Source organism: Hemiscyllium ocellatum, chromosome 15 (assembly GCF_020745735.1).
Source record: "Hemiscyllium ocellatum isolate sHemOce1 chromosome 15, sHemOce1.pat.X.cur, whole genome shotgun sequence".
Classification (NCBI taxonomy): domain Eukaryota; kingdom Metazoa; phylum Chordata; class Chondrichthyes; order Orectolobiformes; family Hemiscylliidae; genus Hemiscyllium; species Hemiscyllium ocellatum.
In genome coordinates this window covers 64,564,084-64,590,329 of record NC_083415.1, presented here as the reverse complement: position 1 = coordinate 64,590,329, position 26,246 = coordinate 64,564,084, and the positions used below count along the sequence as shown (strand labels likewise).

Here is a 26,246-nt window from a genome sequence, read left to right as displayed (position 1 = left end):
TAAACCTCCTCTGCACCTGTTCCAGTGCCTCCACATCCTTCCTACAGTATGGCGACCAAAATTGCACACAGTACTCCAGATGCGGCCGCACCAGAGTCTTATACAACTGCAACATGACCTCAGGACTCCGGAACTCAATTCCTCTACCAATAAAAGCCAGTATGCCATATGCCTTCTTCACAGCACTATTTACCTGGGTGGCAACTTTCAGAGATCTGTGTACATGGACACCAAGATCCCTCTGTTCATCCACACTACCAATTATCCGACCATTAGCCAAATACCCCATCTTCTTGTTACTCTTACCAAAGTGAATCACTTGACACTTACCTACATTGAACTCCATTTGCCACATTTCTGCCCAGCTCTGCAGCTTATCTATATCCCGCTGTAACCTGCGACATCCTTCCTCACTGTCAACAACTCCACTGACTTTTGTATCATCTGCAAACTTGGTCACCCAACCTTCTAGCCCCTCCTCCAGGTCATTTATAAAAATGCCAAACAGCAATGGTCCCAAAACAGATCCTTGCGGAACACTGCTCGTAACTGCACTCCAAGATGAACCTTTACCATCAACTACTACCCTCTGTCTTCTTCCAGCCAGCCAATTCCTAACGCAAACCTCTAACGCACCCTCAGTGCCATACCTCTGTATTTTTTTGCAATAGCCTACCATGGGGAACCTTATCAAATGCCTTACTAAAATCCATATACACCACATCTACCGCTTTACCCTCGTCCACCTCCTTAGTCACCTTCTCAAAGAATTCAATAAGGTTTGTGAGGCACGACCTGCCCTTCACAAAACCATGCTGACTATCCTTGATCATATTATTCCTATTCAGATGTTCATAAATCCTATCCCTTACAATTCTGTCTAAGACTTTGCCCACAACAGAAGTGAGACTCACCGGCCTATAGTTACTTGAACAAGGGAACCACATTTGCTATCCTCCAGTCTTCTGGTACTATTCCTGTGGACAACGAGGACATAAAAATCAAGGCCAATGGCTCTGCAATCTCCTCCCTTGCTTCCCAGAGAATCCTAGGATAAATGCCATCAGGACCAGGGGACTTATCTATTTTCACCCTTTCCAGAATTTCCAATACCTCTTCCCTACATACCTCAAAGCCATCCATTCTAATTAATTGTGACTCGATATTCACATCGGCAACAATGTCCTGTTCCTGAGTGAATACTGACGAGAAGTATTCATTCAGTGTCTCCCCAATCTCTTCAGCCTCCACGCACAACTTCCCACTACTATCCTTGACTGGACCTGTTCCTACCCTAGTCATTCTTTTATTCCTGACATACCTATAGAAAGCCTTTGGGTTTTCCCTAATCCTACCAACCAAGGAATTTTCATGTCCCCTCCTTGCTGCTCTTAGCTCTCTCTTTAGCTCCTTCCTGGCTACCTTTATAACTCTCTCAATCGCCCCAATTGAACCTTCACGCCTCATCTTTACATAGACCGCCCTTTTCCCTTTAACAAGGGATTCCACTTCCTTATTAAACCACGGCTCCCTCACACAACCCTTCCCTCCCTGTTCTGGTTCCTCTGTGCCTTTCTGCACTTCTTAAGAATACTTAGGCTTATTTATTCATTCTACACTTTCATTTTGACAGATATTCCTAGAGTTGGCTCCTGATTTTTTTTTAACGTTGTCAGTGTTCGTTTCTTAAACTGCACCAGGAAGTTCTTGTTTTGCACTTGCTATATGTGTGCTGTAGCCATTCAGTTGAGGTTTCATTGAGCCCAATCCCTCTTTTGATCTATTCTTCCAAACTGTTTCTTTTGTAATGTTGGATTGGTCTGTTTTAAAGTTGTACATCTTCCTACTTGCTGCAGTGGTTTGTGCTGGATAGTGTGAAATTTTAATGTTTAATTCCCTGTTTCTTAAGGGGGCCATTGCTTCTATACTTGGTTGGTTATCTGTCATATGATGTGCTAATCCTATCATTCAGCAGGTGCAACGAATTCAGTCAAAGAGCAATCCTGACTTGTATTCACAAGCTCAATTCTAGAAAACAGGCAGTCACAGTTCATATTGTTTTAAAGCCTGCCTCCCTCACCATGCTCCGTCTTTTGGAGAATTGGAGATTTTTGTTTTTCTAAAGGATTTTTAGAACAGTCTAATCTTTTGATAGCCACTTTGTTATGGTCACTGATTTGGCAAGTCTAATAGCCAATTTGTGCAAAGAAAGATCTGATGTGTAGGATTGGGATATGTCATTAGTTTTTTTTTCTGTTGAAGTTGGTTTGAGGGCAGAATGTTGGCTGGAATCCTGAAAGTTGCTCTACTCTTCAAATATTTCCCAGGAGCACTGAATCTAAACTAATGTTAATCTGTTTGCCTAAACTTTCTGCTTCACGTTTATTCAACTCTAAATATCATCCCATTCTTAATCCTGATGTGTTAAATCCTTCCAGCTGATTCATCAATTTGTTTTGACTTATTTTAACTTTTGCTCCACATATTCGAGCAGACAGTGTACAGAAATGTGCTGTGATTCATTCAGTGTACTGAGTCAGTGTAAACATGCATGGACTCCAAACTCTTAAAACAATGCATCTCTTTCATATTAGATTGGCAGGTGGAATTGAGTGAGATAATATTTCATGTTAGTTGGTAGTAATGAAACTTTGAAAACTCAAACAGCCTGAAGGCCTTTGACCATCTTCCTGAATCTGTATTGGATATCAAAACTGGTACCAAGTTCTTGAAATCTGAACCACCAGCCACTCAGTATCACAACCCCAATAATCCTAACAGGGTTCACCGGTTTCTCACAACCACTAATTTCACCATGGATCACAGCACTGCTACTCCCATGAATTCCATTCAGAATTCTAAACCTGTCAGGCCCAACAACCCCATTGGGAATCACAGGTACACTAACTAGTTCTGCTGTTCCATGACATCAGACCTGGCCTGTATCCTGACTACATTCACTTGCCTAATTTCATATTCCTTTAATATTCTAGGCTAGCTGAATTTAACATAGAGTTTGCACCTCCAGTTTCTTTTTGTGTGTGAGGAAAGTTCCACCATTTGTATGAAGCAATAGATGCTTCTTAAATTCTTTCTTGAATGGCTCAGTTCTGACCTGCAATTTGTTTTCTTTGATCTGTAAAACCTTTCAATTCAAATACACCCTTCCCCCCCGCCCCCCTTTGTAATTTTGTTTCTCCACACTGTCTGACCAGTGGCTCTGTATTATGTAATATAACCTAGAACTGTGCACAGCCTTATTTGTTAAAAGTATTCTCTTTTTTGCTTGCAGTCCTGAAGATGACAACTACTGACCTGATCGAGAAAGCAAAGCTTGCTGAGCAGGCAGAGCGCTATGATGACATGGCATCCTTCATGAAAGCCGTCACGGAGAAAGGCAATGAACTCTCCAGTGAGGAACGAAACCTGCTCTCTGTCGCTTACAAGAATGTAGTTGGAGCCCGTCGGTCATCCTGGCGGGTCATCTCCTGCATAGAGCATAAAATGGGTAACACCGAAAAAAATCACCACCATTTGGTAAAAACGTACCGAGAGCAAATTGAGAAGGAGCTGCAGGAGATCTGCAGTACTGTGCTGGTATGGCTTTGCATTCTGTGTGATTGGGAATTCAAAAGGGAGTTGGAGAAATAAGCCCTAAATCCCTTGAAGGTTGATGGTGAGACAACTTGGCCTTAGTTGGAAACCTTGTTTGATGTTTCCATTTGCTGCACTGAAAAGGAGGACACCTGACTCAGGAGTTCTCCTTGCTGGATGTGAGTTTTCACATTTCCTACTGATGCTGAAAATCAAATTTGGTTCATACTGCCATAATTGTAGTAAATTCTTGGGAACGATTAACTTTCTTTTGTTGCTGTTTTTCCATTCAAATGTGTTGCTTATATTGTGGTAATTTCTTGATTTAAGGCAGTTCATGACTTTGACTTGGTTCCCTTTTGTGGAAATCTTTGAATTCCACACTTTGGCTGTGTTTTGGAATCTGGCTTTCCCATTCGAGAAAAGTGATCTTTGAAAGCAATTACCTAAATAGTTATGCATGTTGTCGTTGAGTGCTACTTCAGTGAGATCTTCATGTTCTCATTGAGATCCCATGAACAATGTATTCTGTACAGTGTCATAAAAACCTGCTTATACTCTGAGTAAATTTCTTCTGAACTTCAAGTGAAGAGCAATTTAAGAGCTTTTACTGCATTATTCCAGTTGCTTGATGAATGATCCAATAAAACACTATCACACTGAATATAAGCACGGGGTCACAATAAGCTCCTTTCGAGCAAGTTAGCTAATATCTATACAGACTAACCTATTGGCCAGGACCACATTTTTATATGATGTGGAGGAGCCAGTGTTGGACTGGGATGGACAAAGTTAAGAATCAAAGAACATCAGGTTAGAGGGGAAAGTGAGGTCTGTAGATGCTAGAGATCAGAATCAAGAGTGTGGTGCTGAAAGAGCACAGCAGATCAGGGAGCATCCGAGGAGCAGGAGAATGGACGTTTCAGGCATAAGCCTTTCATCAGGAATCGGGTAGTTGTCATCTGATGAAATCTAGTGCTTCCAAATAAACCTGTTGGACTATAACTTGGTGTTGTGATTTTTTACTTTTGTACACCCCAGTCCAACATCAGCATCTTCAAATCTGGAATAATGTGTTACTTGGTCTATTAGCCAACCCAGCATAGCTGCAGCTTTTGAATGCATGTGACAGTTGTACAACTTTTTTCATTTGGATAGGGACTGTTTCAGTAGCTGAGGAGTTGCATATGGTGTATTCATCAGCAAACATTCCTAGTTCTCACCTTTTATGGTGGGAAGGCTGTTAATAAAGCAAGTTGAGCCTTGGACACCTACCTACACTATTGTTTACGAGATCAGCGAGCTTGAAGACGCTCTAGGAGTTTGTTGACTCACATCGGCTGGTGACCTTGGGAAACGTTGACAAAATTGAATGTAGTGAAACTACTGAGGAAGAGTTGTCTCCAGTTATTCAGTGAATCCAAGATGCTCTGGTGACTTTTTAATTCATTCATGGGATGAAGATGTGGCTGGCTAGGCCAGCATTTATTGCCTATCCCTAATTACCCCCAAGGACAGTTAGGAATCAACCACATTGCTGTGGGTTTGGAGGCACATGGTCTGGTCTACATGTAAGGTTAGCAATTTCCGCCCTAAAGCACATTAGGGATTCAGTCTTCTTGGATTCACATTGATGCTGCCTGTAGAATGGCTAAAATTAGAAACTTATGGGGTATCTAATTCTTTTCACCCACCATCCTGTGTTCTGTGACACAGTGTCCCTGGTCTTGAAAGACATAATTTTGTTTTTTAAAACTCTGTTCAAATAATTCTTCTATTTCTCTTTTTAGCTGTAAAACTCATCAAAATCTCTGTTTCTCTCTGCTCCCCTTTTCAGTACCTTTTTATGTATCGCCAATATGCTTTAACCTATCATTTTAACATTGGTCTCAAAGCCTTAACCCAAATCACTAGAATTTTCTCCCAAATGGAGACAAGTGTCAGGACCTGGAGCAAAACAAGAAACTGGTGAAACTCAGCAGGTCTGGCAGTATCTGTCCCCAGGGAGAAATCAGAATTAATGTTTCAAGTCTGGTTATTTGAGATAGAACGAATGGTCCAACAGGTTTTTTTTTTACTTCAGTATCTGATGGTCTGCATCCCAGGGTTTTAAAACAAGTCGCTGCAGAGATGGTGCAGTTATTGATCAAATTACTGCAGTACTCCCTGGAGTCCAGAGAGGTCTAGCAGATTTGAAAACCACTGATGAGATGCTCCTGTTGGGATGGACAGAGACTGAAAACTGGAAATTAGACCGGGTAGCTTAACATCTGTCATTGGGGGAAAAAACTAGATGCCATTAAAAAGAATAAACAGCAGGACACTTAGAAAAGCTTAACACAATCAAGAGAAAAACATAGTTTTGTGAATGGGAAATCATAATTGACAGATTTGCCAAAGTTCTTTGACGATATAACAGGTGAGTTGATAAAGGAAAACAGGTGTAGTTTTTTTGTGGCTTTCCAAAAGATATTTAATCTGTTGCCACAGAAGATCATAGAGTCACAGAGTCATATTGCCCAAGATAAGAGGTAACAATATTCAGGTGATGTATTATCAAGGATATAAGGATAGGTTAACACAGTTGGGATTAATGGGTCATTTTCAAGTTGGAAAGACACAACCAATGCAATGTCACAAGAATCAGTCTAGGCTGTCAGTTATTTACTATCTATATTAGTGACATAGAGGAGGGGCAAGAGAGTAATGTACCTGAATGTTGAGAGTCCTCAACATTTCAAAACTCTGTGACAGCTGGCACAAAGGAGGAATGAAGGCTTGGATAGATCACCCATTATCTTATTGATTCACAGTTGGCATGAAGGGCTGAATAGGGATTCTGGATTAGAGTGGTGCTGGAAAAGCACAGCAGTTCAGATAGCATCCGAGGAACAGAAAAATCGACATTTTGGGCAAAAGCCCTTCATCGGGAATGAAGGGCTTTTGCCCGAAATGTCGATTTTTCCTACTCCTCGGATGCTGCCTAAACTGCTGTGCTTTTCCAGCACCACTCTAATCCAGAATCTGGTTTCCAGCATATGCCTGCAGTCATTGTGTTTACCTAGTTGGTTTTAACCCTACTGTGAAACCTCTTGCAAGGTTGCCTGCCTTGAAGAAGTTTTCCTCCCCTCTCTACAAGAATGAAGGGCTGAATAGTCCTGTAATGCTTTTATTATGTTCAAAACCTCTCTACACTCTTTTTTTTTCTAACCCTTTATTCTGTTCTTAAAATGTGCTCCTTTTAATCAAGCTTTTAGTCACCTGTCCTAATATTACTTAGGCGGCTGTCAGTCTTCGTCTAATAATTCTCCCATGAAGCACAGTTCACTACTTTAGTATTACTCTTTCATATTCTGAGAGGTTCTCATTAAGTAACGTCAGCCCTAACATAACTAGGGTGCATTACCATTCATCACCCAAACCCTGAATGGATTGTAGTTGATGGTTAGGTAATTTTTTAACAAGTCTTTTAAAATGTAGCTTGCATTGTAATGGAGCAGTTACAGAAAATGCATGCAAAATAATTTATAATGTAATAGTTAAAGAAAGAACTTTCCTTTTTGTGGTCTACCTTACAACGTCCTGAGATACCAAATCAATTCACAGCCAGTTTATCATACAGAAAACGCAGCAGCCAATTTGCACAAGGAATGTTTTCATGAATAGCAGGAAGGAAATTTTACAAAAGAAAACTATCTGAAGTCTTGACATGGATCAGTAAGGGTTGAAAATGTGTTGCTGGAAAAGCGCAGCAGGTCAGGCAGGATCCAAGGAGCAGGAGATTCGACGTTTCGGGCATAAGCCCTTCTTCAGGCTTTCCTGAAGAAAGGCTTATGCCCGAAACGTCGAATCTCCTGCTCCTTGGATCCTGCCTGACCTGCTGCGCTTTTCCAGCAACACATTTTCAGCTCTAATCTCCAGCATCTGCAGTCCTCACTTTCTCCATGGATCAGTAAGGGCCTTCTACCTATAAATGATTGAAATAATTGAAAGTTAACATTGTTTCCAAAGTCAGCATTTGTTGTTTTATCCCTAATTGCCCAAAAAAGTGGTGAATAACCCTTCTTGAAGTGCTACAGTTCAAAGGATGGACTGGAATGAGGCCCAACAGCTGTAAAGAGAGGCTGAATAAGCTCAGATAGTCTTTTTGGAGCAGAGAAGGTTAAGGGGAGAGCCTTATTAAAATGTGTAAGATTGAGGGGCATGGACAGGATAGATAAAAATCTCATGGTTGAAGGGTCAAAAACCAAGGAGGCACACTCCGTTTAAAGTGAAAACAGGGGATTTGAGGAAAAGTTGTTTTCACTGAAAGGGTGGTGAGCTTCTGGAATGTACTACTGGAGAGGCTAATTGAGGTGGATAACCTCACAACCCTGTAAAAAGTACTTGAGTGAACAGTCGAAATATTGTAACATTTCAGGACTGTGGGTTAGTGTTGGTAGTATTTTTTTTGGCAGTACAATTATAAGCTGAATTACCTCTTTTGTACTGTGATTTTATGATGTAGATTAATGTATAGTGCCATTTGGAAGAATTGCAGCATTTTTGGCTCAGTGACAATGTTATATTCATATTGGTGAGAGGCATGGAAGGAAACTTGCAGATGGTGCTGTTAGCATGTATCCACTGTCCCTTTCCTTCTAGATTGGAAAGGTTGAGGGTTTGGTGAATTTCTGCAGTGCATCTTAAATGGTACACACTGCTGCTTCTAAGCACTGGTGTTGGAGAAGGTAAAGGTGGGGTCAGTGGTTACCCTTCAAGAGAAATATCTTGCTTATTACAGTTTTAATATCTAAGTCTAATTTATTGATGGGTTATGGGAGTGGGAATTTTCATCGGTTCATTGCCTGAAGGCAGTTCTGACCCATAGCACCATTACCCTCCCTGTGGATGTGGCAAGGAGACCGATCCCAAATGTATCCCAGATAGAACAGGGATCAAATCCCAGGATGGTAGCCATCCCATCACTGGCTATACAGCAACAGCTAACCCCCCCACTAGGAGTCCAAGTTGTGGCAATAATGCACTAATAGTTACATTTGGAGGCAAGAACGGTGATAGTGTCTAGAACTCACAACTCCAAGAAACACTCCCATTCTGACCACCTGCCATTGGCATATGTTGCAAAGATTTATTAGTTGATGTTGTATTTATTTAGTTGTGTTATGAAGACATTCCTTGGTCGTTAAGCCAGAGCTTCTGATTCTGTTGGCAGTTGCGTACTGACAAGAATGTGATCTTTCTGACTGTTCAGGGAATATTGGATATAGGTTTGCTCGCTGAGCTGAAAGGTTCATTTCCAGGCATTTCATGGCCTTACTAGGTAACATCTTCAGTGGACCTCATGCGAAACAATGCTAAAAATTCCTGCTTTCTATTTATATGTTTGGGTTTCTTTGGGTTGATGTCATTTCCTGTGGTGAAGTCACTTCTTGTTCCTTTTCTCAGGGAGTGATAGATGAGGTCTAACTCGACGTGTTTGTTGATGGAGTTCTGGTTAGAATGCCATGCTTCTAGGAATTCTCGTGCATATCTTTGTTTGGCTTGTCCTGGGATGGATGTGTTGTCCCAGTCGAAGTGGTGACCTTCCTCATCCGTATGTGAGGATACTAGTGAGAGTGGGGTCATGTCTTTTTTTGTGGCTAGTTGGTGTTCATGTATCCTGTTCAGGGAATAAGTCGATGTTGGGGATTTTATTCATTCGGATGTAAATTCATTGATAGAAAGACTGCTGAATTCCATTGCATATCACATGAATGTTAATACCATAAAGATTAAAAAGTACCTTTTCTGAACTAACTCCCATAGGATCATTTCTGAGATTGTTGCAACAACAAATACATGTTTTCTTTCCCTGTTACAATTTTAGGGGAAACTGCACCATGTCTGTCTGTGACTCATTCATTGGTCCTGTTGAGTTTTATTTCAGTCAGGTTGGAGTATATAAGAGAGTGTGCTTTGAACTGATTGAACCACTAGATTCACACTCCTATACAACCCCTGTGGAACCACTAGCTAACATTGGGGTGATAGCACTGAAGTGACGATCAGAGGATGAGAGTTGAAATTCCACAGTGGTAAATTGAATGAAATTTGAATACCAACAGAAAAATGACTTGGTATAATGCCCACCTAGCTCACTAATCAATCAGTCAATCTTGCCCTGTTCCATGCCAAACAGTTGACCCAATATCCATTTGAATAGCTTTCTCAAATGATGCTTTGTAAAAGCATAAAAGCTAGTCTTCTTAATGGTAAGCATGACCATTATCACCTTGTCAAAAAGATGTATCTGATTCATTAACGTACTTTTCAGGAAGAAAACCTGCTGTCCTTATCTAGCCTTGCCTACATATGACCTATGACGACAATGAATGGCCTTGCAAGCTACACTGTTCAAGGACATTAAGAATGGGGAAATTGAAATACTGGCCATGCCAGCGACACCCAAATCCCATTGAAGAATAAAGGGGTAAAAACTTAGGCATGTTGCAGCAAGTAATTCTCCACTTGTCTTCCCAAAACCTGTCTACCATCTACAAGACACAAGTCAGAGTACTCCCCACTTGTCTGGGTGAGTGCAGTTCCAACAACACTCCAGAAGCTTGACACCACTGGGGACAAAGCAGCCCAGCTGATTCACAGAATCCCTACAGTATGGAAACAGGCTATTCAGCCTAACAAGGCCACACCAACCCTCAAGAGCACCCCACCCAGATCCATCTCCCTATCCTTTCCCTGTAACCCTACTTTCCCATGGCTATTACACCTAACCCATACATTCCTGAACTCCGTGGACAATTTGCCACCTGACCTGCACATCCTTTGGACTGTGGGAGAAAACCGAAACATCCGGCAGAAACCCAGACAGGCAAAGGGAGAACATTAAACTCCGCAGACAGATGCCTGAGGGTGGAATTGAAACTTGGTCCCTGACATTGTGAGGCAGTAGTGCCACCCAATATACTATCTAAAAATGCAGTGCAGAAATTTACTAAAGATCCTGAGACAGCGCTTTACAAACCCACAACAACTTCCACCTTGAAGGGAAGTGGGACCAGATTAATTTAGGATATCTGGTTGGCTTGGACAAGTTGGACTGAAAGGCTTGTTTCCATGGGCTGCACGTCTCTATGACGGAGGCAGCAGATACATAGAAACCACCACCATCTTCAAATTCCCCTCCAAGCCACTCACCATCCTGACTTGGAAATCTATCGCCGTTCCTTCACCATCACTGAGTCAAAATCCTGGAGTTCCCTCCCTAATGGAATTGTGGGTCAACCCACAGCAGATGGACTGCAGCTTTTCAAGAAGACACCTCAACATCCCTTTCTCAGGGGCAACTAGGGACAGGCAATAAATACTAGCTAGCCAGTGACACTCCCATCCCATGAGTTTAAAAAGTGTGTGTGTGTGTGTAAATGTATTTAAACCTCGATTTATCAAATTGCTAACTCGAGGCAAACAAGCGTCGTTCAACATTTAAAATTATTTTATCAAATTTTTAAAAAATTATTGCAGTAGTAATTGCATCTTCTAACTTCAAATGAGTGTTGTTTTTTTTGTTCGGTCCCTGATGTCTTTGTCTTTGTTCATTTTCCATTCAGCATCTTCTGGACACGTACCTTATTCCCAAAACCAGCCAATGTCCAAGCAAGGTCTTCTATCTGAAAATGAAGGGAGACTATCACAGATACCTCTCTGAGGTTGCATGTGGAGAGAAAAAACAAAGTATGTTTGGAGATCTAATTGTTTTTTTGTGCCAACTCCCCATCGCAACATAGTTCATCAACCGTGTCTACCTATAAGTCAAACAGACTATTTCATTGAATCCTTCAGCTATGCTAGTAACTATTGATATGTATTTGCAAGTTTAGAAATATCTCTGAAGAATTGAGAGAGCAGTCGAAGTATGTATGAAAAAGTTAATATTTGTATATTTTTGAGAAATGCTGGGTTTTAGTAATTTAAGGATTTATGTTTTGAGAAGATTTGTAGCTCAGGTTGAGGTTCTAGATGTAGATTTGCTCGCTGAGCTGGAAGGGTCATTTCAGGTGTTTCATCACCCTACTAAGGTAACCTCTTCAGTGAGCCCCCCGGGCTAAGGCATCATCCAGACGCTCACTGAGGTAACATCATCAGTACGGTGATGAAACACCCTGAAAATGAACCTTTTGAGCTCAGCGAGCAAACCAACATCCTTATGTAGTTCTATTTGTCACTGCCCTTTTCTTGTTTTGCGTGTTATGTGAATTCACATATGAATTACTTTGTCAATGAAGAAGCTATTATTTAGAGTCATAGAGATGTATAGTATGGAAACAGACCCTTCGGTCCAACCTGTCCATGCTGACCAGATATTCCAACCCAATCTAGTCCCACCTGCCAAGACCCAGCCCATATCCCTCCAAACCCTTCCTATTCATATACCCATCCAAATGCCTCTTAAATGTTGCAATTGTACCAGCCTCCACCACATCCTCTGGCAGCTCATTTCATACACGTACCACCCTCTGTGTGAAAAAGGTGCCCCTTAGGTCTCTTTTATATCTTTCCCCTCTCACCCTAAACCTATGCCCTCTACTTCTGGACTCCCTGACCCCAGGGAAAAGACTTTGTCTATTTATCCTATCCATGCCCCTCATAATTTTGTAAACCTCTATTAGGTCACCCCTCAGCCTCCGACGGTCCGGGGAAAACAGCCCCAGCCTGTTCAGCCTCTCCCTGTAGCTCAAATCCTCCAACCCTGACAACATCCTTGTAAATCTTTTCTGAACCCTTTCAAATTTCACAACATCTTTCCAATAGGAAGGAGACCAGAATTGCATGCAATATTCCAACAGTGGCCTAACCAATGTCCTGTACAGCCACAACATGACCTCCCAACTCCTGTACTCAATACTCTGACTAATAAAGGAAAGCATACCAAACACATACTTCACTATCCTATCTACCTGCGACTCCACTTTCAAGGAGCTATGAACCTGCACTCCAAGGTCTCTTTGTTCAGCAACACTCCCTAGGACCTTACCATTAAGTGTATACGACCTGCTAAGATTTGCTTTCCCAAAATGCAGCGCCTCGCATTTATCTGAATTAAACTCCATCTGCCACTTCTCAGCCCATTGGCCCATCTGGTCAAGATCCTGTTGTAATCTGAAGTAACCCTCTTCACTGTCCACTACACCCCCAATTTTGGTGTCATCCGCAAACTTACAACTGTACCTCTTATGCTCTCATCCAAATCATTTATGTAAATGACAAAATGTAGAGGAATCAGCAACGATCCTTGTGGCACTCCACTGGTCACAGGTCTCCAGTCTGAAAAATAACCCTCCACCACCACCCTCTGTCTTCTACCTTTTGAGCCAGTTCTGTATCCAAATGGCTAGTTCTCCCTGTATTCCATGAGATCTAACCTTGCTAATCAGTCTCCCATGGGGAACCTTGTTGAACGCCTTACTGAAATCCATGTAGATCATATCTACTGCTCCGCCCTCATCAGTCTTCTTTATTACTTCTTCAAAAAACTCAATCAAGTTTGAGAGACATGATTTCCCACGCACAAAGCCATGTTTACTATACCTAATCAGTCCTTGCCTTTCCAAATACATGTATATCCTGTCCCTCAGGATTCCCTCCAACAACTTGCCCACCACTGAGGTCAGGCTCACTGGTCTATAGTTCCCTGGCTTGTCTTTACCGCCCTTCTTTAAACAGTGGCACCACGTTAGCCAACCTCCAATCTTCCGGCACCTCATCTGTGATTATCGATGATACAAATATCTCAGCAAGAGGCCCAGCAATCACTTCTCTAGCTTCCCATAGAGTTCTCGGGTACAGCTGATCAAAATTTTAGAATCAGACAACCAATAATCGTTGGACCCCAACTGTTTGGTTTTGTTTTCTCATATCTTTTATTTTCAACTCAGTGTTTAATTGAAACTCATAAATTTCTTAATGAGGTTGAATCCACTTTTTAGATTTCCTACAGTGTGGAAACAGGCCCTTCACCCCAACAAGTCCACACTGACCCGCCGACAAGTAACCCACCCAGACCCATTTCCCTCTGACCTAACACTATGGGCAATTTAGCATGGCCAGCTCACCTGACTTGCACATCTTTGAAATGTGTGAGGAAACCGGAGCACCCAAAGGAAACCCACACCGACACTGGGAGAGTGTGCAAACTCCACACAGACAGTCGCCCGAGGCTGGAATCGAACCTGGAACCCTGGTGCTGTGAGGCAGCAGTGCTAACCACTGAGCCACTGTACTGCCCCCTTTTTGGGTAATAACAACTTACATTTATATAATCCCCTTCAATCTAACAAAAGGTCGCAAGTTACTGAGAAAAGAGCCCTGTCATTTTTTTGATTTAAGGAGCATATTTATTCATAGGCTGTGGGCATCACTGGCTATGCTGGCATTTATTGTCCACCTCTAACGTCCCTTAATAGCAGTGTGCTATTTTGACCACAGCAGTACACAGGATGTACTGCATCCACCATGCTATTAAGGAATTCAGGATCATACCCCAGGGATACTGAGGTAGTTCTGAGGCAGAGTGGTGATGCAGGAAAACTTGCAGGGAGCATTGTTCCCATCTGCTGCTCTTGTCCTTCTAGATGCTGAGGTGGTAGGTTTGGAAGGTGCTCTCCACAACACCTTGATGAATTCCTGCAGCACATCCTCTATTTATAACACGCTGCAGCTGCTGCTATGCATTGGTGATGCGGGCAATGCATGTTAAAGGTTGTGGATAGGCTGTCAAGCAGACTGCTTTGTTTTGAGCAATGCCCAGATTCTTGAATGTTGTTGAAGCTGCACCCATCCAGGCAAGTGGAGAGTATTCTATCACACTCTTGTATGTAGATGGTGGGCAGGCTTTTGAGGAGTCAGAAGAGGAGTGACGCACCACCGAATAGTTGGGGTGAATAGAGTGGATATGAGATTTATCTAGACAGGTGAAGGAGAAACAAGTCAAACTGCATGCTGGCAGAATGGAATAAAATGGGACATGATGCATAAACTCTATGATAGACCAGTTGAGGTCAGTGAACCTGCAGTGTTGAAAAGACATCTGTTTGTAATAGGTAGTTGTAATGCCTGGGTAATTTCTGACCTGTGTGCATGTGTATAAGTCTCTACTTCAACAATAATTTCTTCTCCTTCTCAAAGCCACGGTGGAAAACTCGCAGGCGGCCTATCAGGAGGCATTTGATATGTGTGTCACAAAAATGGAGTCGACACATCCCATCCGACTTGGCTTGGCTCTCAACTTCTCCGTGTTCTATTATGAGATCCTGAATGATCCTGAGAAGGCGTGCAATCTGGCTAAAACAGTAAGTGAATACCCAGGAACTATTTAAGGTGTGATATCGCACCACTGCCTCCTAGCTGTCATCAGAACTCTTCTCACAATTAGTGTGCCGTGGATCCGTTCAGCCAAGGCTCTTCTCTTCACTCTCCCCCACTATCCCATACAAAAAATAAACCTCAGCCCCTCTCTGGTCCTGTTGCACATTTCTCTCTTGATTAGATCTATTCCTAATAGCAGGAGAAGGCTGTTGGCCAGTTGTCTGGTCTGGTTATTGGTAGGAAATGATCACCCAGAGCCACTTGCAAATCCATTCCATGGAGCACTTCGCAGTCTTCCCTTTTTTCAGGTGATCTCTAATTCTTCCTCGTGTCGTGAATGAAACTGCCTGCACCACATTGACGAGCATTACATTCTGGGTTCTGTGCACTCCCTGCATGAAGATTTTCCTCCCTGTCTAGTCTGTATTCAGAATTTTGAAAACCTTAAACTTCTACCAAAATCAAGACTTCAAGGAAAACCTCCCAACTTCTCTAACTAGTCTGCACAACTGAAGTTCTTTATTCCTTATCATTTTCTTGAATGGAACTGTACTCTCTCTGATGCTTTCACATCCTTCCTAAAGTGTGGCATTCTGATCTGGACACAATACTGCAGTTAAGACCAAACCATTGTGCCATCCAAGTTGGAGTCACCTCACTGAACTTGGTGGTAGGTTAGTCAACTGTAGGAGCACCAGAGCCATGTAAAAACTTTACCCAATATTTGCACTCGTCGCCAAAAGTTGAAGGGTTTGGTAAGTTTGCCTGTGGAGGAAACCAGAAATAAAACTGCGAATTTTAGAATCCAGACATTACTTAACCAGGAATGATGGAGCAAGGTTGGAGATCAGGACGTCCTCTGTGTACTCTCAATAGGTCAAGTTTGGGATGACTTTGCATTTGTGAAGGTAGTAAATTAATCTTAAACGAAAGATTGTGACTGTTTTGCAGCTCAACCCAGCCATTGTATGCAAACCAGGATCCCAGCAGCACAAAGCTGAACAACCTGTTTTACTGTTTTGAATATGGTGATCAGTCTGCTCAGCCAACAGTGATGTGGCATCTTTAACCTTCCAGCAATGGGGAGCACTGACAATGCAGCATTGCCCCAGTACTTTCTTTCAGAATGACTTTAGTCTTCACACTTAATTTAGAATTGGTGTTTGAACCCAAAACCAGCTGATCACAAAGCACGGTGTCAGCTGAATCCAGCAGGTGCTGCATCGTCTCCTTGGCAAGAATACTACAGGCTATAGGTTTGTATTCCTGTTCTCAGGTGGGTTTCAAAAGCACAACAGGTGGTTAGGGTTGACCTAAGGGGAACTATGTTGCATTTGTACTTTCATTTCTGCCTGAGAAATCTAAAATACCGTATGTCCAAATTGAAGAATTCTAAATTTGGGTTCTTAACTAGTAGTGTCTGGCAGAGAGAAAGCACTCTTACTGAACTTGCTTTATGCAAGGTTGGGGTGAGAACAAGTAGGCAAATTGTTCCAGTTGGAGGAAACACATTACAAAGTGCCAAATGGTTGCTGACACATTATAAGTAACCATAGAAATTTGGGAGCTGATCATTATTGCATATGCAAAAGGGCTAGTGATGGCCTAATGGTATTATCACTAAACTATTCATAGAATCCCAACAGTGTGGAAACAGGCCATTTGGTCAAAAGTCCACACCAACCCTCCAAGGAGTAACCCACCCAGACTCGTTCCCCTTCCCTATTTCTCTACCTTTACCCCTTACTAATGCATCTAGCATACACATCCCTGAACACTATGGGCGATTCAGCATGGCCAATTCACCTAACCTGCACATCTTTGGATTGTGGAAGGAAATGGGCGTACCCGGAGGAGACCCTGACGCAGACACTGAGAGACAATCTATGTGGTGTTTGCACAGTCGCCTAAGGTTGGAATTGTACAAGAGTCCCTGGCGCTGTGATGCAACATGCTAACCACTGAGCTACCTATACATCCATAAACTTGGGAAATGTTTAGGGACCAGGTTTAAATCCTACAATGGCAGATGGAGGAATTTAAATTCAATAAAGATCCGGAATTAAGGGTCTAATGATTGAACCAGATGGGTTTTTCTGACAATGACATCTTTTCAGGGAAGGGGACTGCTGTCCTTATCCAAAACAAAAAAATGAAGTCACTGGAAAAGCTCAGCTGGTCTGGCAGCATCTTTGGAGAGAAATCAGTTATTTCAGGTTGAATGACCATTCCTTAGAGCTGACCTTGTCTGGTCTGATCTGCATATACCTCCAGATCCATGTGACTTCAGTGCCCTCAGAGTGGTTGGGGATGGGAAATAAATGCTGGCATAGTCAGTGACACCCACGTCCCATGAATGTTTGTTTTTTTTTAAAATGCCCCCTTGTCACTGCATCTGCATACAGCTTTCCCACTGGTGATCTCTCTCTTCGTATGTACCTGTTACCTCCTTCACAGTTGCCAGTACACGGTTGGGTCTGAAATAATGCCTGGTGTGGAATGGCATTGCTACCTCAGGACCAGTACCAGTCAATATTCTCAGCACTGTGCCCACTATCTTCGCCACACTCTCTGATCTGAGTTACAGTGTACCAGTTCCTCTGACTTTTGCCTTCACTGCCTACACGAGCATAGAACATCTCCAAGCCCTCACTACCTCCTCCCTCAGTCCATGTCAAGCGATATTCCAGTATTGCTCTCCCACAGGACTTGATACCTCATTCACTCACCCTTCAAACCAGCTCCCTGTCACTGTCTGTTTTTTTTTCCCCTAGGTCTGCACCATCTTTAATTCAAGCAACTATCTATTGGTTCTGGGCTTTGAAATGCCCAGTACTGCAGATACTGATGTTCAGGAATATTCCTGCTGCAGTTGCAGCACCAAAAGCAAGCAATCGTGAATGTCAAATATGTAACCAAGGAGGAGTGAAGGAACAGGCTAGTTGTAGGTATCTATGGCAAGGATCAGTCAAAATGAGGCGTTATTAGGAGGAATGATAAAGACTTCTAGTTAAAACTGGCAACAGAGTATGTTTATAGAGTTATAGAAATGCACAGCACGGAAACAGACCCTTCGGTTAACCCATCCATGCCGACCAGATATCCCAACCCAATCTAGTCCCACCTGCCAGTACCTGGCCCATATCTCTCCAAACCCTTCCTATTCATATACCCATCCAACTGCCTCTTAAATGTTGCAATTGTACCAGCCTCCACCACATCCTCTGGCAGCTCATTCCATACATGTACCACCCTCTGCATGAAAATGTTGTCCCTCAGGTCTCTTTTATATATTTTTCCCTCTCATCCTAAACCTATGCAGTCTAGTTCTGGATTCCCCCACCCCAGGGAAAAGACCTTACATATTTATCCTATCCAGATCCTTCATGATTTTATAAACCTCCACAAGGTCACCCCTTAGCCTCTGACGCTCCAGGGAAAACAGCCCCATTCCACTCAACCTCTCCTCACAGCTCAACTGTATTTTTTTTTCCCATGTTGTGTGGTGATTTTTTTTTCCCCCAAGGACATTGTTCAACTAAAATTTGCATTCAGCAGCTGACTTTCCAGGCAGCTTCCTCAATAGCTGTTGCAATTGGCTGACTGCAGGTTGCTCTGTACTCCTGCAGTGCAATGATAACGAATCTCCCCTTGCTTTGTGTTTGCAGGCATTCGATGATGCAATTGCAGAGCTGGACCAGTTGGCTGATGATTCGTACAAAGACAGCACCTTGATTATGCAGTTACTTCGGGACAATTTAACTGTACGTATGACTGGGGGATAAACTCCCAGAGATTAAATTGCAGACAATTTACTTGAAGAAGTGAGATTGCCCTCTGTAGGTTATTTGTATTATGTTTCTAAAGCTTTCAGTTTGAGAATGAAATACTGGCAACGTGAGGTAAATTGGTTTATGTTTTCATGCTTTCTGTGCTTTACAGCAGTTCTGTTTCCTTTTTAAAAAATCCAGAAAAACTTAAAAATAGTTAAATCATTAAGCAAGTACTGGGGCAAGGTCAGGAGTGTGGGCAGGGAAGAAGAAGCAAAAGAAAAGCTTGGGGTGGAAGCAGGAGAGTTTAAGTGACAAAAAGGGAGTGGTAATAGGACCAAAAGTGGATTAAGAAGTGCAAATGACAACTGCAGAATCACTAGTGGCTCAGTGGTTAGCACTGGTGCCTCTCCGCTCCAGGATCCTGGATTTAATTCCAACCCTGGGTGACTGTGTCTGTGTGGATTTTGCATGTTCTCACCGTGTTTGCATGTATTTCCTCTGGATGTTCTGGTTTCATCTTAGTCAAAAGATGCACAGGTTAGGTGGATTGGCCATGTTAGATTGTCCATATAGTCAGGGAGGTGTAGGGTGGGTGGTTTAGTGCATGGTGAATGCAGAGATAGGGCAGGGGTCAGCATGGGATGCTGTTCAGAGGGTTGGTGCTGACTGAATGGGTCAAATGACCTCTTTCTGCACTGTAGGGATGCTATGATTCTACCAATAGATGTTGTACACAAAAATGGAATGCAGATGATAATCTGAAATTGTTGGACTCCCTACTGAGTACGGAAGGTGTTAAATTGACAGCAGAGCCTTCTCACTTTACACTCTGAACTACTTATGATCACCTACTATAAGTTGGTTTTTGTTCATTGAGACTCCTTCACCCTCCCTACATAGATTGTAGTTACATCTGAAGTATATAACCTCATACCACACCACATTAACATCCATTTGCTGTCCCTTGTACTGCTTACCTGAGAGAGTACTGGGCTAATGGTCGGATACTTGGTAGTGTGGATGAGCAGAGGGATCTTGGTGTCCATGTACACAGATCTCTGAAAGTTGCCACCCAGGTAAATAGTGCTGTGAAGAAGGCATATGGTGTACTGGGCTTTATTGGTAGAGGAATTGAGTTCCGGAGTCCTGAGGTCATGTTGCAGTTGTATAAGACTCTGGTGCGGCCACATCTGGAGTATTGTGTGCAGTTTTGGACGCCATACTATAGGAAGGATGTGGAGGCACTGGAACGGGTGCAGAGGAGGTTTACCAGGATGTTGCCTGGTATGGTAGGAAGATCATATGAGGAAAGGCTGAGGCACTTGGGGCTGTTTTCATTGGAGAAAAGAAGGTTTAGGGGTGACTTGATAGAGGTGTACAAGATGATTAGGGGTTTAGGTAGGGTTGACCATGAGAACCTTTTTCCACTTGTGGAGTCAGATATTACTAGGGGGCATAGCTTTAAATTAAGGGGTGGTAGATATAGAACTGACATTAGGGGTAGATTCTTTACGCAGCGGGTTGTGAGTTCATGGAATGCCCTGCCAGTAGCAGTGGTGGACTCTCCCTCTTTATGGGCATTTAAACAGGCATTGGATAGGCATATGGAGGATAGTGGGCTAATGTAGGTTAGGTGGGCTTGGATCGGCGCAATATCGAGGGCCGAAGGGCCTGTACTGCGCTGTATTTTTCTATGTTCTATAGATGTCAATCTAACATGAGTAGGCAAAAGACAAACATAGGGATACAGTTGGCAGCAAGAGATGGTAAGTGATTTAAAATTTAAAAGCAAGAAGTGTCTACAAGTCTCAATTTTGCAAATATATCAAAGGGAACAGGGAAAGAGTAGGGCCCTGTTAGGAACCAAGGGAGCAATCTGTGCCTGAAGCTGGAGGATCTTGGTAAATGAGTACTTCACGTTTATCTTCGTCAGGAGAAGGAGTATGTAGGTACTGAAATGGGGAGGACGCAATGAGGTTTCTGAGCAGTTTATTATGGGGAGAGAGGAGTGAATGGAAGTTTTGACAGATTTAAAAGCAAATAGTTCCCCAGATCTGGATGAGTTCTGTCGCAAGCTTCAATAGAAGACAAGGAAGGACCACAAAGGAGGTGCCAGTGGACTGGAGGACTGCTAATGTGGTTCCACTTTGTAAGAAGGGTGGTGGAGATAAACCAGGGAAACTCAGAATGGTGACACTCGCATCTGTAGTAGAGGAATTGTTGGAGAAACTTCTAAAGGAGAGAATTACTGTAACCTTGGAGGTGCAAGCTTTGATAGGGATAGTATGGCTTTGTCAGAGGTAAGTAGTGCCTCAGATGTTTGAATTTTTTGAGAGGGTAATCACTAGTGTAAATGAGTATAGTGCAGTAGATATCGTTTACTATGGATTTCAGCAAAGGCTTTGTTTGATCAGATTTCACGTGGATGACTGATAAAGCAAGTGAAAACTCATGGAATTCAGGTTAATTTGGGAAGTTGGCTTAGTATCAGGAGACAATGTGTGCTAATAGGAAACTGAGCCATAAGGAGAGATTAGAAAACACGTGCTGTTTTCTCTGGAACAGCAGAAGCTGAGGAGAGACTTAATTTTATAGACTTCTATTAAGTTGCATAGATTGGGGGAAAAGGATTGACTGTTAAGTCTTAGGTTGAAATGTCTAATACTAAGGGGCATTCATTTAAAGTGAGATGGGGAAAGGTCAAAGGACACGTGAGCGGCAAGTTTTTTTCTAAGAGTGGTAGGAGTCTGGAACGTGCTGCCAGGGTTGGTCGTGAAAGCAGATAGAATTGGGGTGTTTAAGGGACTTATAGATAAGCATGTGAATATACAAGGAATGGACCAAGGGCAGGCAGAATAGATTAGTTTAATTTGGCATAATGTTCAGCAATACATAGTGGGCCCAAGGGCCCATTCCTGTGCTACACAGTTCTGTGATTGTGTGACTGGAACCCAGTGACTACGGTGCACCATGGGGATCAGTGCTGGGTTCCTTATTGTTCGTATTATACATAAACATTATAGAAGAACATTTTGGGTAAATAATGAGTAAGTTTGTGACTGACAGAAAAGTTGGCTGATGGTTGACAGGTGAGGAAAAAGGTCTTTAGTTTAAAGGAGGATATAGACAATTGGTCAGGTGAGCAGATCAGTGGTAGATAGAATTTAACTCTGAAAAGTGTCCTACACTTGATAGAAGTAACAACTCAAGGGATTACTTTAATGTCAGGACAGTAGTAAGGTCAGGAGCAGACGGATCTTGGGGTCCTTCTGTTCAGGGATCTGCAGACAGCAGGGCAGTGTATTCGGTTAGTTAAGGCATGCTTTTTATCAGTCATAGCATAGATTGTAAGACCAGGGAGGTTATATTGGAGCTGTACAAAACCTAGGCCACGGTAGAGGTATAGGGTGCACTTCTGGTCACTGCACTATAGGAAGGATGAGATGACACTGGAGTGAGTGCAGAGGAGATTCACCAAGATGGAGCATTTTATCTACCAAGATAAGTTCAGGTTCCTTCTTTAGGGCAGAGTGGGGACTTGATTGAAGGTGTACAAGATTGAGAGGCATGGACAAGATGAATAGCAAGTAGTTGTTAATGCTTCAACTAAGGAGGACAGCTGCTTTCTATTCACCTTGTCCATGCCCCTCAATCTTTTACTCTTCAATCAGGTTCCCACTCTGCTGTGAATGAAGGCTCTGTAGCATGGTGTTCTTGTGTTCTAATCCCATTTGTTGCAAAACTGAACTGGTTGATTAGAAAATATCCAACAAGGCATAACCTTAAGGTGAAAGGCAGAGGTTTAGGAGGGATTTGGGGAAGGTTTTTTTCCTCCAGAAGGTGACTGGATTCTAGAATGCACTGAGCTGAAAATGTGTTGCTGGAAAAACGCAGCAGGTCAGGCAGCATCCAAGAAGCAGGAAATTCGACATTTCGGGCATGAGCCCTTCTTCAGGAAACTTCGATTCTCCTGCTCCTTGGATGCTGCCTGACCTGCTGTGCTTTTCCAGCAACACATTTTCAGCTCTGATCTCCAGCATCTGCAGTCCTCACTTTCTCCTTCTAGAATGCACTGTCTGGGAGGGGAGTTGAGGCAGGAAACTTCTCAACCTTTTTAAGAAGTACTTGGATGAGCATTTGAAATGTCATAGCACTGAAGGCTATGGACCAGTTCAGGAAACTGGTATTAGTGTAAATTTAATAGTATTTGTCAGTGCAGGCTCAATGGACTGACAGTCCTCTTCTGTACTGCATGACTGTGTCCAGCCCAGATAGGCTTCCTCCAGTACTCGATATATTAAATGTTACACTGGTGAAGAGGTTGTGTTTCTGGACTAATAATTCACAGTACTTGAGGGAGTGTATGCTAACTGTGGGGGATGGGGAATGCCACCAGAACAGCAGGTGGGATAGAGGGACAGTGAGACGAGCCACTTTAAAAATGTTGGTTTTTATTCACTGGCATGGAGTTCAGAAAGTATCTGACTTAAGGTGAATGGAAATGGCAAGAAACTCAATATGAGCAATACCAGTTCAAAGCAGAAACTTATCTTTACAAAAGAAGATGTGAACTCAAATGAAATGATTATTTATGATTATAAAAGAACAGGGAAGTGAAATTGAATTGTTGTGGTTAACAAATGTTTGAGCAATAGCTAATCTCTAACTCCTAATCCACTAAAGTAATATCCTTTGTTTTCCTCACTGGATCTACCCATCTCTCTACTTGAAGCTTACTGTAATGGTCTTAAGTGCATAAGCACGTTTTGTTTGTTCCTACCAATGTATGGTTATTCTATTGATTTTGTCTTTAATATATCTTTTTGTCTCTTATTTTACAGTTGTGGACATCAGACAACCAGGGTGAAGATCAGGAACCTAGTGATGGGCAGAGCTAAAACATTTGTTACACTTGCAACTTACCCACTGATTTACTCTCACCTGCTCCTGTCCAGCAAAACTATCCCATCCCAGTCCCTCATCCCTTTTCTTGTACCTCTCTGATCTTTTTTTCTTTGAAAAGGCAATGCATACCATTTCCTTGAGCTGCACAGAGTTTCACACCACCATGCTGCATTCTGATGCACTGAGAAAACACGTGGGGCTGGGGGCCATCTAACACCAGGGGTAACTGTGAGCTACTCTGCTTTTAATGGTTAGCTTTATCTGGCTGGATATCTTGGTGTGAAACCTTCTGGCCATTGGGTTGGAAATTCTTCAGGTGCCTAACCTAGCCTGTGATTTTATTGGAGGAAGGTAAGGGCAGGAAGAGAGGAATGACCAAAAATTGTATTCCACAGGCACTGCTTGCTGAGGGGTTTGCTGCATGTTAATGTAATCAACCCTGGAAGGCAGAATGGTTCCTACTTTGTGAGTTTGCTTTTCTAAATAGAGCTCAGGTTTACATTCCGCACTCCTGCCCAAGTGTGTCTCTCTTCTCTCTCTCTCTCTCTCTCTCTCTCTCTCTCTCTCTCTCTCTCACTCACTCACTCACTCACTCACTCACTCACTCACTCACTCACTCACTCACACTCACACACACACACACAACCACCATCCTCTGCATCCTCCTGCCCAGTTCAATGAGCACACAATCAGGCAGGTGCAGAGGCAATAATTGCCAGTGTGCCTGGCTGGGTATCCCACTTTCAGTAGCAGTGAGGTTCTTCAGGTCATCATGGAAATTTATAGGGAAGAAAATAGTGATGGCTTTCCTCATTTCAGGCATTCTTAACTCTGGGGGCCACTTTTTGCACAATCAGGTGCTGATTTTGCTGCTGGTTGACCTGCATGTGTTGAAGTTCACTCAAACTAGGCTCCTCTCCCCTCTCCCATCCAATTCCTCCTCTCCACAAGTCCCTGCAATTGATCTGACTACTTTCTAAGTTCTGTCTTGTTTGTTCTGTTTTTGGTGTTTTGGAGATACCCTGACTCTGATCATTGATTAGCTCTGTTGTCTCACCCTACTCTGGGTTCCTCATTGTCCTCTCTGCTCCCCTTCCCATTCCCCTGCACCATTACAGCAATTTTGCTGCTATTCTCTTTCTTACATTCATATGCAGCCAACTTCTGGTATTTCTCTTTTTGTACTTGCACAAAGCTCAATCACATGGTGTACTAATTGGCACCTTCAGCAACTCCACCTCCCCAATCTTGCTTTAATCCTAACCAAGATATGAATGTATTTTTGATATTTTGATACTAAGCTGTTACGTTCCTTCAGATTTGTGTCTCAACCCTAGGCCTTTCCTTGTAACTTTCTGCTGTTGAGACCATGGTTTGTTTTGGGTGAGTGGGGGGGAAATCTTCAGCTAGTGATTCTTGTTTGCTTTCTGAATTGTACTTTTAAACATTTTTTTTCCCAAAGTTAGAACCATGAGTGTGGAAATGTGCGCAGATTTGTATTGATGTAATCTGAATTAATCACATCCTGTGTCAGCCTATTTAAAATACTGCGCCTAAGTATGAATTTTGGCAAAATCAGTGTAACTTTAATTGACTTGGTCTATCCCAGTAGGTAAAAGATGAGCTCACTCTCAGCCAATAAGCTGCACAGTCTCAGTGTAGCCCACTGGGTTACCGAGGTGGATTGAGTGGTCTGTTAGTTCTCTGAAATCATGGCTGCTAACATATGCTGCATGGAAAAGGCTGGCAGTATCTTTGGGGGTGGTGCAGGAAAAGTTCTTGGATGGAAATGGGCAAACATTCAGTATCCTAATGTTTCCTATTGTGTTTTGTTTATTACATTCCATTATGTGCAACGTTTGTTTGTCATCTTCTGAAAAACATACTGTACACTGAAATGATCAATTGAAATCACTTCTGATTGAACAAACATGCTATTGAACTCTAGGTGCCCTCTGATACTGAGTACAGAGCAGACCCTTCAGTCTGATCAATATATCTACTATCTGTTTTTTTGCTTTGTTTTACTGATCAGTATTCTGCCTCCATTCACTTCTGTGACCATTGTAGCGTGCACGTGATTGTGTAACAGTAGTGCAAAACATATGAAAAATTTTTTTGAAGTACGAGTAAATTTGTGTAAACCTTTTTAAGTGAACTGTGGGGAAAAATAAATTCAGAACATCTACACAACAGCTAATAAAGGTTCAAATGAGTAATTTGTGTTGTCTTGTGTTGTCTCATTGGGGAAGTTAATGTTGTTCATTGCAACCATAATTCTGTTTTGTCTCTTTTGTACATAATAATAAAAAAAATAAACCTTAGTGAAGCTGCAGAAAAGATTTATTACAATAATGCCAAGAGTGAGGACTGGAGAAATTGTCTATTTCAAATGTTGGTGGTTAAGAGATTTAATAGCTGTGTTTGAAATTATGAAAAGTTTTGTGCAAACCCTCCCTTTGGGAGGGTTTAAACTAACTCCGCGGGGGCATGGGAACCAGGACTGTAGCTTTAGGGTACAAGACCTTGAGTGTAGGGAAGTTAGGAATAATGCAGCGATCTCTAAGGAGGGTGCCTGTAACCAGAAAGGTGGATTGAAGTGTGTATACT

At 42.5% G+C, this 26,246-nt stretch overlaps 1 protein-coding gene across 1 annotated transcript in view; it reads left to right on the top strand.

Moving 5' to 3' along the window:
* The window catches only part of LOC132823023 (14-3-3 protein beta/alpha-A-like), a 48,571-nt gene extending 22,716 nt beyond the window's left edge, over nt 1–25,855 (top strand). Inside the window, exons 2-6 of the mRNA XM_060836557.1 lie at nt 3,293–3,597; nt 11,205–11,328; nt 14,779–14,942; nt 18,627–18,722; nt 23,573–25,855. Of these exons, the coding sequence (XP_060692540.1) occupies nt 3,301–3,597; nt 11,205–11,328; nt 14,779–14,942; nt 18,627–18,722; nt 23,573–23,629 (738 nt within the window). The 5' untranslated portion in view covers nt 3,293–3,300 and the 3' untranslated portion in view covers nt 23,630–25,855. The remainder of the gene's footprint in view (nt 1–3,292; nt 3,598–11,204; nt 11,329–14,778; nt 14,943–18,626; nt 18,723–23,572) is intronic.
* Nucleotides 25,856–26,246: the final 391 nt, after the last annotated feature.